Consider the following 12,822-nt stretch of genomic DNA (forward strand, 5'->3'; position numbering starts at 1 on the left):
GCGAGAGGGTTTTTCAGGAGCGCAGGGGTTTTTTTTATGGAGTGTAATGAGTGGCTTATTAAGTTGCTTTTGTCTCCCAAAGCATTCAGGGTGGTGGTGTGTCAGCACAGGGAGCGGAGGACACGCATTCTCTGTCAGCTCACAGTAGCATGAAAATTTTGAGTGGTTCCAGGCCAGTTTGTCTAGCCAAAGGCTGAATACCACTGGTGCCTGGCTCTGACTGATCTGAAACATCATTAAAATGATGCGCGTGTCATTTTTAGTGGGAAGTCCAAGATCTGACCATTTTTTCCTCACCTAATCTACATGTAAAGATTTGTCATATACAACCCCAATTCCAAAAAAGTTGGGACGCTGTGTAAACTAAATAAAAACAGAATGCAAAGGTTTGCAAATCATGAAAACCCTATATTTCATTGAAAATACAGTAGTACAAAGACAGCATATCAAATATTGAAACTGAGAAATTTTATTGTTGTTTTTTTTTAAATACATGATCATTTTCAATTTGATGTCTGCAACACATTTAAAAAAAGTTGGGACCGGGGCAACAAAAGACTGAAAAAGTTGTGTAATGCTAAAAAAACAACAACTAATGTGGTTAATTGGCAACAGGTCAGTAACATGGTTGGGTATAAAAAGAGCATCTCAGAGAGGCGGAGTCTCTCAGAAGTAAAGATGGGGAGGGGTTCACCGCTCTGTGAAAGACTGCATGGGAAAACAGTGCAACAATTTAAGAATAATGTTCCTCAATGTAAACTTGCAAAGAATTTGTGGATCACATCATCTATGGTTGGTAATATCATTAAAAGATTCAGAGAATCTGGAGAAATCTCTGTATGCAAGAGACAAGGCTGAAAATTGACACTGGATGCCTGTGATCTTCAGGCCCTCACGTGATACTGCATTAAAAGCAGACACGTGTCTGTAGTGGAAATCACTGCATGGGTGCAGGAACACTTCAGAAAACCATAGTCTGTGAAAACAGTTCATTACTGCATCCACAAATGCAAGTTAAAACCAGATATAAACAATATCCAGAAACACCACCACCTTCTCTTGGCCTGAGCTCTTTTACGATGAACTGAGGCGAAGTGAAAAATTGTCCCGAGGTCTGACGAATCAAAAGTAGAAATTCCTTTTAGAAATCATGGACGCCATGTCCTCCAGGCTAAAGAGGATAGGGACCATCCGGCTTGTTATCAGTGCGCAGTTCAAAAGCCAGCATCTGTGATGGTATGAGGGTGCATTAGTGCACATGACATGGGTAGCTTGTACATCTAGGAAGGCATCATTAATGTTGAATGATATATACATGTTTCAGAGCAATATGCTGCCATCCAGACAAAATCTTTTTCAGGGAAGGCCTTCCTTCTTTCAGCAAGACAATGCCAAACCGCTTTCTACACATATTAAAACTGCATGGCTCCATAGTAAGAGTCTGGGTGCTAAACTGGCCTGCCTGCAGTCCAGACCTGTCTCCTATTTAAAACATTTGATGCATTAGGAAGTGCAAAATACAACAAAGGAGACCCCAAACTGTTGAGCAACTGAAATTGTATATCAGGCAAGAATGGGACAACATTTCTCTTTCAAAACTACAGCAATTGGTTTCCTCAGTTCCCAAACGTTTACAGAGTGTTGTTAAAAGTAGAGGTGATGCAACACAGTGGTAAACATACCCCTGTCCCAACTTTTTTGAAACGTGTTACTGTCATCAAATTCAAAATTAGCATATATTTTTCAAAAAACAATAAAATTTCTCAGTTTCAACATTTGATATGTTGTCTTTGTGCTATTTTCAATAAAATATAGGGTTTCCATGATTTGCAAATGATCACATTCTGCTTTTATTTACAGTTTACACAGCATCCCAACTTTTTTTGGAATTAGCTTTGTAAGTAATTATTATATAATTATTATTATATACAGTATATAGGCTACACATATCATTGATGTATAAATTAAATATTAAAACAGCTGGATTTTGATTGTCATTGGCAACATTGTTGACTGCAGCAATGATTTCTTTCCATACTGCATTTTCCTGACTTCCCACAATGCTACTTTTCAGGCTGCCAAATAGAAATAATTCATTCAACTGTACTTGCAATGTTAGAGCTTCTATTATGAGGGCGGAGAAGTTTCTCAGTTCCTTGGCTGTATTATGCCTTTCCATATCATAAAGTCAAGGAGCGTGGCCTCTAAACTGAGAATATTTAGGAACCTGATATTTAAATGACGAAGGTTTTCAGCCACCACATTTTAAAGTATATACGCAGAGCCATGGCCTCACTTTTGTTTATAAATACCTTGAGACCTCAAGAATGGCATAGGAATAGTTTTAAGCATTAATAATAAATCTAATATAGTAATTTTTATGATTAAAGTGATTTATGTAGATAGCGGTCTGAGTGAATGACCTTGATGTCCGTAACATCACAGTAGGAAGTCTATCGGTCTCATCGCCATTTCCACTATACTAAAACACAGAGCTGACTGCAACTCCGATCCTCTATTTTGAGCTAATTTATCACCATGCCACGTAGATGTGTTTTTGGCCAGTGCAGCAACATGACAGAAGCTGGATTTACGTTGCATTCATGGTCCAAGAATGTTTGAACTGCAAAGATTTGGACACATTTTGTGAGAAGTTCACGGGCACGTTGGACGGCTATGAAGTGGTCTCTCCTCTGCTCTGCACATTTTACTGAAGATTCGTACGAGACCTCTGATCTGTTGAGGAGCATTGGCTATAAGCCCGTATTGAAAGAGGGTGCAGTACCAACAATTAAATAAAACTACAAGAAAAGGAAAGTATTTATTTTATTTTTTTAAAAGGAAAGTGAGTTCAGTTGCACCAGTCCTCCCGGAGTGAGCCGAGGGTTGTTGTTAAAACCTGGGACGGAACGGGATGGGACATATCGCTCGGGCAGTGACCTCCCTGCAGTTGTTGCTAAAATCGGTGACATCCCGCTCCGTCCTGGGTTTTAGTAATTGCCTGAGCCGAGCAGTAATGGCGGAGTACTCAGTATGAAGAAAAGTGAATGAGTGGAGCAGCCATCTTATTTCTAAACTGGATAGTGCTGCCATCTCGCCCTTATGTGGAAGAAGTGAATGAACGAAGAACTGAACAAACAACTGAAAGTCAGATTGTTTTAAAAACAATCGGCCTTCAAGAAGCGAGAACACAGACGGGTAAGCTCTGACTCTCATTTGGATAAAAAACAAAAGCACGTTGTTTACCTGCATTTAGATTAATATATGTAACTTGTATTGTGTGTTTAAGTTACCAGTATAAGATTATTTAATTTGCTTCAGAATGTGATTGTCTCAGTTAATCTGATTATTTAATTAGCCTTTTACGTTTTATCAGTGCAAATGCATGCACGTACATGTATGTTGCACAAGTTATAACACCTATCCTGTTTTAATGAGAGTCAACCCACAATCAATGAAGTCAAATCAGTCTTAGTTGAGCAAGTCAGTAACGGTATTTCTTACTTTCACCGTAAATTTTTATTTATATGACTTTGGTCTATAGCTGTAAAAGGTCTCGGCCTTAAAACCGGTTCCTGCTGTGATGTCATGCGGTCAGGGCTGGCTGGCTCAGCGGGGCAACTTGAATGCCAACTTTGCGGTCGATTTTAACTCTCAAAAATATATATATTTTTATTCCCATTTATGCAGCATACAAGAGTCAAGGATGGAGATACTATCCACTCAGAAATTTATGAAAAAATAAAGGCTCTGCGTATCTCCTTTAAACATCCAATCATTCTTACGCTGTGACTGGCGAGATATGAACGTTTCATGAATCACACACGAACCCTGTTGTATGATGATTTCTACACTCTGATCTGCACTGGTTTCTATGCTATATTAACAAGAAGACAGAGTCATCTATACCTCCCACCCTATATACCAACTATATACCAAGCTTCAAGATATTATTTGTCACATTTTTCAAGTTCTGCTGCAGGAAACCAACCCTACCTCCTTACACTGACCTCAGCAGCCCATGGCATAAGCCCACCGGACCTTTGGTCCAAGTGAGCTAAAAATTAAAAAATTTCACAGTTCTTAGTATCAAAAGGCACATATACATTACTTAATCAACACATATACCAACTTTCAAGGCCATACCACTCATAGTTTTCAAGTTCTGCTCTGGAAACAAAACATACTCCTAAGACTAACCTGAGAGACTAAGTCTGAAATTGTTTCCATGGAAACATGAAAAATTAAAAATTTTCAAATTTCTTAGTATGAAAAGGCACATCTACATCACCTTGTTAACACGTATACCAAGTTTCAAATATGTATCATGAATAGTTTTGGATATATGCTCCGGAAACAAACATTGCTCTTAGAAACTAAGTCAAAATCTATTTTTTATGTAAAAATTAGAAAAATATATATTTTTTCAAAAATCCAAAATAGCAAAAGGCACCAGTTTACATGTTGCTTGATATGTATACAAAGTTTCATGAAGATATCTTCAGTAGTTTTAAAAAATATGGCCCGGAAACGAAAACGTCATGGAATGGACGGACGGAACCCGTTTCTATATCCCCCACCAAACTTCATTTCAGCGGGGGGTAAAAAATGAGGGCCAGTGTGTTAATTCAGACACTAGTGACTATGGATGAGTTGTTCTCTCTAAAGGAATTTATAGAATTGATCTACTTTAGCTATTTTTTCAACATGAACGTTTCTCGGAAACCAAAATCTGACCAGACAGCAATTTAGCTTTCACTTGTCCTGTGAGCTAGCTAATGAATTTATTTATCATTTGTCTACCCCTGTAGTATGATACTTTAGGTTTAGGCTGACATGGCAATGATGTTGTAATAATAATAATATTTAAGCACTTCTGTGCATGTTGGTATGGTTGTGAGAGGAAGGTAAAAATCCCAGATGACTTATTACCTCCAGAATCCTTTCATCATCAATCTCATTAAAGACTGTGCCATTGATCTGATTAGGTTTCAGAGCAACCCAGTTAAAGACCGGCATCCGGAACTTGGTCTTGATTGGCTTTTTAATCTTCACCGCTGAAATAGGAAAAAGATCCAGATGTGACCATCAAATAGTTTTACTTCAATAATTCAATTAACCTATTGTTTTCTATTTCTAAAGGAGAACTGAAGTCATTTTTAAACTTGCTTTGTTTCTTAATTAACGTGTTATTCAATTACGTTTCGGTTTTAGTAACCTTATATCGTGACTCGTATTAGCAACTAATTGCAATTAAATATTATACTTATCGGCCTATTCGGTTTTTAGCCATGTTGAATTTAGTTCGTTTGGTCCACGGCAGGCGTCACTTATCTGCACGATCTTCGCGAGACTTAGAAACGTGACGCGTCAGCCAGGTGTCAGTGCCGCCATTTCGAAAACTGTTTTCCAAACTAAATATTGCACAAAAACGAGTTTAAATGACGATTACTGCCTACTTTTTTCAAACTTTCCTGATTGCTATCAAAACAAACAAAACTTCCAGCTTGATTACATCAGCAATCGAAAGAGGGCGCGCGTGTCTTTTGACAACGTTGGCAGATGTTGGTCACTTTGATTTCCGCTGTACGTTTTACTTCCGTCCTACGAAGTCTCGCACAGGTCTCAACGAATCTCGTTTACGGCCATTGCTTTGACATATGGACTGATATATTACATAGCATATTTCAAACACTCATAACTTGCTATAGCAGTGACAAAATAGCTATCAAAAATGCACTCCTATATTTAATAAAATTAGATAAATAGAATTTTGAAAATAAAAAATCTGCCTTCAGTTCTCCTTTACAGTAAGTGTAATGAACATGACCCAAAGCAGGATTTTAAATACTCAAACAAAAATAAAGAGAAAAAAACAAAAAAAACCAAAACAAAACACAAGTCAGATCATGCCAATTAATAATTTATGGCCACACAACAGAGATCACCAAAACAGAGGAAACCTACAGAAGAGCTTGATTGGTCCATCTTTGAGGGCAGGAAGAAAAAGAAAAGTAGATAAAAGCAGAAAAGTTTAGAGAGTAAAACAAACAGGTAATTCAAGCAAGCAAAAAACAGAAACTGGCAATGAAAATAGTGAAAGGAAATAAATTTGCTAAGGATTGAATAAATTAATTCAGCACAAAGAGAAATAAATAGCTTGGCCATTTCCAGCCTCAAAGACACAAATACATAGACTTCACATATACATACAGATATATACACTGACAGTACATACCTGTTAGGCCAGAGTTGAATATGACTGTGGGTGTGCCACATCCAGGGAGGGGAGGGGCTACAGGGGGAGGAGGCGGGGGTAATGGTGTAGACATCTCCATGGTCCGCCCAAGAGGAGGGGGTGGAGGAGGGGGCGGAGGTGGAGGAGGAGGGGCAGTAACAGCTGATGGTCCGTTAGGTACTGCATGACAGAGCAAAGAATATATTATTTACAAAACCAGACTACATACATTTAATTGATAGCTAATAAAACATTGTAAATCCATTTTTTTAGTCTCATCTCATCTCATTATCTCTAGCCGCTTTATCCTTCTACAGGGTCGCAGGCAAGCTCCATTTTGTTAGTGTTCTATAAAAATAAACTAAATGTGGTACAGTGTATATTGTTTTACTTTTTTTGGTTTCAAATAGAACATAAAGGGTAAAAAAAAAAATCTAGCTGATATGTTTTGCTCACAGGAGGAGTCAGGTATGGGTGGTGGTGGTGGAGGAGGCGGCGGTGGGGGTGGAGGAGGAGTGGCCATCTTCCTCAGGGTTCCAGTTTGTGAAGTAGAGGCATATGAGCTGCTGGTAGCTGCACCAGCCTGGACCATGGCGTCAGGGCATGGTGAGAGAGGCATGGGCTGAGGAGGAGAGGGCAGAGGGGACGTTTCTCCCTCACCATCTCCCTCTCCCCTCACCTGGATCTGCAGACTACCACGCCGCTCAAGCTCGTGAATCTTCTTCTCCAGCCTGGTCTGCTTCTGGATGGCTTCGTCCTTCTCACGCACCATACGCCGGAGTGAGTGTACCTGCGAGCTGGCGTCTCTGTACACAGCCTGCATCACAAAACAACAACAACAACAACAAAAAACAATCTATTTATTCATCCTACAAAAAAAATGGATGAGATTCAAAGCTTGGGTAAACACTCAAGTTCTGCCCATCTGATACAAGCCTGATTTCAAAACATACTTTCACTTTCTCTCAATTATTAGCAAACTTTATGGAAATATCATAACACAACCACGTCACATTCTCCTGATGACGGATGTGTGTAAGAAAGTGAGAGAATGAAACAATAAGTAAAATCAGAGTTTTATTTCATATTCCTAAATAACATTTAAAGGAGAACTGAAGGCAAATTTTTTATTATCAAAATTCTATTTATCTCATTTTATAAAATTTCTGACAGCTATTTTGTCACTGCTATAGCAAGTTATGAGTGTTTGAAATATGGTATGTAATATATCAGTCCATATGTCAAAGCAAAATGGCCGTAAACGAGATTCGCTGAGACCTGTGCGAGACTTCATAGGACAGAAGTAAAACTTACAGTGGAAATCAAAGTGACCAACATCTGCCAATGTTGTCAAAAGACACGCGCACCCTCCCTTGAATGCTGGTGTAATCAAGCCGGAAGTTTTCCCTGTGTCTGAAATCGCTCCCTACTCACTATATAGGGCACTATATAGTGGGGACGCCATTTTGTAGTGCTGTCCGAAACCTTAGTGAGGATTATGTGGGAAATGCGCTTATCACAAAAATACATGCAAGCATTTATTATTTTGAAAACCCACCAGCCGCCTGATCTGGCACGTTTTAATTGTGTGACAGTAATGACGTAAATACCAGCGCGACGGACTAGTTCTTATCCTGTCATCTTTCCAACTCTTCTCTACTCCACGTTGGTTCAAATTCATATGGAATAATCACTGATGAAGCTGGCAAATCTCAAAATTAATCTAAATTGGAATGATATGGCGATCTGGCCGCTGTGTCAACAGTTTTCAAAATGCCGGCGCTGACACGTCATGTTTGAAGTCTCACACAAGTCTTGTGAAGATCACGCGGATAAGCGACGCCTGCCGTGGACCATACGAACTACATTCAACATGGCTAAAAACCGTAAAAGCCGATAAGTGTAATATAATATGCCAATACAAGTCACGATATAAGGTTAATAAAACCGAAAACGTAATTGAATAACACGTTAATTAAGAAATAAAACCAGTTTAAAAATGATTTCAGATCCCCTTTAACAATTATTCAGTGTTGTAGTCGAGTCACTAAACCTCAAGTCTGAGTCCAGTCTCGAATTCCCAGTGTTCAAGTCTGAGTCAAGTCCAAGTCATTAAAAAAAAAAAAATCGAGTCGAGTCCACTATTGAGCCGAGTCGAGTCCGAGAACAAGACTCCAACCGCACCATTTGACGGTGGCTGTTTCAGCACCATTAACGAGTTTGTTCCTGAACATGACGTATGAACAGGTGAATGCGCATTCTCTTTATCAGGGAGTGCGAAGTATTCTGTCAGGGATGGTTGTGAGACGGATTTAAGTGCAGAAGGTGTGTTTATTAATACAAGTGAAGACAGGTAAACAATCCAGAACGGTAGGCAAAATCGTAAAACAGTGAAACAGGCAATAGGTCGAGCGAGGCACAAACAGGCTATCGTAGACTCTGCAGAATCAAAGACGAGAAACAGAGAATCAGGGCTCAGGAAATCAAACAAGAAAATAAGGCTCTGTAACGTGTTAACAACTCAACTCAATACTTTGCAAAGTAAGTGTGTTTTCACAGTCTTTACATCAGTGCGCTGATTGGGCCTTAATCCTATGCAGGTGTGAGTCATTTACGACGTGTGCGAGAGTCTGCTTGGCACGCGCTGTCTAGAGTGCGCCTGAGAGTCTGTCTGAAGCACACGCCAAGGCGCGCAGGTGTGACACTCTTACACAAAATTAGTACAAAAATTAATGTAGATATACATATGCCAAATTATTATGGCATGTTACAAAAAAATAAAGAAAAAAATCAGAGTCCTCGTCTCCAATTTACAAGTCCGAATGCAGTTAATGCACGAGTCCGAGTCCAAGTCGAATCACGAGTCCTTAAAATTAGGGTACGAGTTGGACTCGAGTACTACAAGCCTGCAATTATTCCACAAAACCGAGTCGTACATGAGCTAAGAGCCAACGAGGCATGTAGCACTGATGAGATTGAGTGGAATAACTGTTTTGTTCTATCCACATTCTATGGAGTTTGAGAAACAGAGCAGTTTTATTTTTATTTTTTGCAAATTCGATAAATAAAAACTTTACACAAAATGTCCAACAAAATAATTTCCGCTTAACAAGCCAGTGAAATGACAGTAGCAATTTGTGAAAAATGCTATAACAATAATTCTTGAAAAATAAAAAAGGTATATTCTAACCATCAAATACATTCATTCTATATTTTGTTACTTTTTTGTATTTTTGGAGGTTTTGTTTTCGAGTACAGTTTTTATTTCGTCCTCGGTTGGTTCAGCAAAACGTTCCGCCATTTTGTTTTCCTCTACTCATGGTATATGAGCTGATAGCCTAGTAGTAGAGTAGCCAATCAGAGCGCACAATTGCTCATATCCAGTGAATGTGGACAGAATAATCATGTTTATCACCTTTATATCACTTTGCTTGTGTTAGGTGAAATCTGAACTGTAATATAAACTATTAAAAAAATCAACATCATTAGTGCTATTGAGGCAAAGCATTTTTGGTTATGTTCCACTTCTAGTAAACTGACGAGTCCTGAATGGGAAAACAAAGGTTCAAAATAATAGTGATTTCCCCAGCTCAGAACATTCACAGACATTAGACTTGATGGTAATTACTATATGTATATAAAAGTCAGCCATTGCAGGATGAATTTTCTGAATATATGAAGCAATCCATAGTTAGTTTATTTGGTGTGGGTTTTAAAAATTTCCTTTAGCCCTCACCCGTAGGGAGTCCAGCTCCTTGTTCTTCTGCATTAACTGCTTTTCCAGCTCCACGATCTTAGACATGGCCTCATTCTCCGTGTCCAGCAGCTTATCTGTCATCTAGAAATTGAAAACAAATAGCGATAACAGGGTTAATTCCGTAACAGTTCAACACTATTCTCAAAGCTGCCAAGAAGTCTGAGATTTCAACTACAGATAAAAAATACATTAATATTATTGGCTAATGTACTGATCTACCCATTTAATGTCATTTCCTAATCAGACAATTCATCTTTCACTTATGTACCCTATTAGTATCGTGAATATTAAAGCAATGCATTTGACTGTTAGAAGATAGTCACATTTAACAGACTTGCTAAAATGTAAAAGACTGTACTTATTATCTACAATGTTCCAACACTTACTGATATAGCATACTCATACACTCATTTAGATTTCATGTGTTTTTGGATTGCACTACATAGTTGGATTGGCCTACATGAATACCAAGTTTCATTTTGGCATCCACATCACAATATTTCCTGTTAATAAATGTTTAAAAGATATATTTATATGAAATATTTTTGTGGAACCAAAAGAAACAGCACCGTTCATGATTGTAAGAAAAATACACACGATGATATGAAGAAGCAAGGCTTGGGCTGATTTCTTTCTATCCCAGACTGGAGAGTCGTGCAGCCGGTTATACAGTTAGGTCCATATATATTTGGACACTGACACAAATTTTGTTTTTTTTACCTGTTTACTGAAACATATTCAAGTTATAATTATATAATGAACATGGACATCAAGTCCAGACTTTCAGCTTTCATTTGAGGGTATCCACATTAAAATTGGATGAAGGGTTTAGGAGTTTCAGCTCCTTAACATGTGCCACCCTGTTTTTAAAGGGACCAAAAGTAATTGGACAATTGACTCAAAGGCTATTTCATGGGCAGGTGTGGGCAATTCCTTCGTTATGTTATTCTCAATTAAGCAGATAAAAGGCCTGGAGTTGATTTGAGGTGTGGTGCTTGCATTTGGAAGATTTTGCTGTGAAGAAAACATGCGGTCAAAGGAGCTGTCCATGCAGGTGAAACAAGCCATCCTTAAGCTGCGAAAACAGAAAAAAACCATCCGAGAAATTGCTACAATATTAGGAGTGGCAAAATCTACAGTTTGGTACATCCTGAGAAAGAAAGAAAGAAAGAAAGAAAGAAAGAAAGAAAGAAAGAAAGAAAGAAAGAAAGAAAGAAAGAAAGAAAGACCTGGACGCCCACAGAAGACAACAGTGGTGGATGATCGCAGAATAATTTCCATGGTGAAGAGAAACCCCTTCACAACAGCCAACCAAGTGAACAACACTCTCCAGGAGGTAGGCATATCAATATCCAAATCTACCATAAAGAGAAGACTGTATGAAAATAAATACAGAGGGTTCACTGCACGGTGCAAGCCACTCATAAGCCTCAAGAATAAAAAGACTAGATTGGACTTTGCTAAAAAACATCTAAAAAAGCCAGCACAGTTCTGGAAGAACATTCTTTGGACAGATGAAACCAAGATCAACCTCGACCAGAATGATGGAAAGAAAAAAGTATGGCGAAGGCTTGGTACAGCTCATGATCCAAAGCATACCACATCATCTGTAAAACACGGCGGAGACAGTGTGATGGCTTGGGCATGCATGGCTGCCAGTGGCACTGGGTCACTAGTGTTTATTGATGATGTGACACAGGACAGAAGCAGCCGGATGAATTCTGAGGTATTCAGAGACATACTGTGTGCTCAAATCCAGCCAAACCGATCGGTCGGCGTTTCATAATACAGATGGACAATGACCCAAAACATAAAGCCAAAGCAACCCAGGAGTTTATTAAAGCAAAGAAGTGGAATATTCTTGAATGGCCAAGTCAGTCACCTGATCTCAACCCAATTGAGCATTCATTTCACTTGTTAAAGCCTAAACTTCAGACAGAAAGGCCCACAAACAAACAGCAACTGAAAACCGCTGCAGTAAAGGCCTGGCAGAGCATTAAAAGGAGGAAACACAGCGTCTGGTGATGTCCATGAGTTCAAGACTTCAGGCAGTCATTGCCAACAAAGGGTTTTCAACCAAGTATTAGAAATGAACATTTTATTTACAGTTATTTAATTTGTCCAATTACTTTTGAGCCCCTGAAATGAAGGGATTGTGTTTAAAAAATGCTTTAGTTCCTCACATTTTTATGCAATCATTTTGTTCAACCCACTGAATTAAAGCTGAAAGTCTGAACTTCAACTGCATCTGAATTGTTTTGTTCAAAATTCATTGTAGTAATGTACAGGACCAAAATTAGAAAAATGTTGTCTCTGTCCAAATATTTATGGACCTAACTGTAGTTCAGTGGTCTAGTGCAGGTACATGTTGTATATTGTATTTTTGCTGTACATATTGTATTAAAATAGAGGTGAAGAAGGTGTGAAGATTAGATCTACTTTACATACATGTGACAGACTCTCTTCCAGCTCCTCCACACGTTCCAGGGCTGCATTTTTGGTCTCGGCATCCTCCAACAGCGTGCCCACGTCGAACAGGTTATCTAGGTATGCCTGGATCTGTACCTGCAGCTTATCACTCTCTGTGTGCTTCAGTCTCTACACACACACACAGAAAAGTGAAATGAGTATGAGTTTATGAATGTGTTTATGTTGAAGCTAGATATATATTTTTTTTTCCAAGATCACAACTGGCTAAGTAAAATATTGTTTTTATTGACTTTGGTGCATTATGCTCTGACTTTCTTTCATTACCTGCTTATTTTTGCCAAACAGGGGGATATGATATATGCTCTTTGTTAGATGACACAAGATCAACTGTGAGCTA

General features: G+C 38.7%; 1 protein-coding gene across 2 annotated transcripts in view; it reads right to left on the bottom strand.

Moving 5' to 3' along the window:
• fmnl2b (formin-like 2b) overlaps window positions 1-12,822 on the bottom strand; it is a 119,280-nt gene that overhangs the window by 43,058 nt on the left and 63,400 nt on the right. For both annotated transcript variants that reach the window (XM_060918972.1, XM_060918973.1), the window contains exons 12-16: window positions 12,444-12,593; window positions 9,975-10,076; window positions 6,695-7,055; window positions 6,239-6,418; window positions 4,933-5,057 (exon numbers count right to left, since the gene is read on the bottom strand). In XM_060918972.1, the coding sequence (XP_060774955.1) occupies window positions 4,933-5,057; window positions 6,239-6,418; window positions 6,695-7,055; window positions 9,975-10,076; window positions 12,444-12,593 (918 nt within the window). The remainder of the gene's footprint in view (window positions 1-4,932; window positions 5,058-6,238; window positions 6,419-6,694; window positions 7,056-9,974; window positions 10,077-12,443; window positions 12,594-12,822) is intronic.

Source organism: Neoarius graeffei, chromosome 4, assembly GCF_027579695.1.
Source record: "Neoarius graeffei isolate fNeoGra1 chromosome 4, fNeoGra1.pri, whole genome shotgun sequence".
NCBI classification, from domain to species: Eukaryota; Metazoa; Chordata; class Actinopteri; order Siluriformes; family Ariidae; genus Neoarius; species Neoarius graeffei.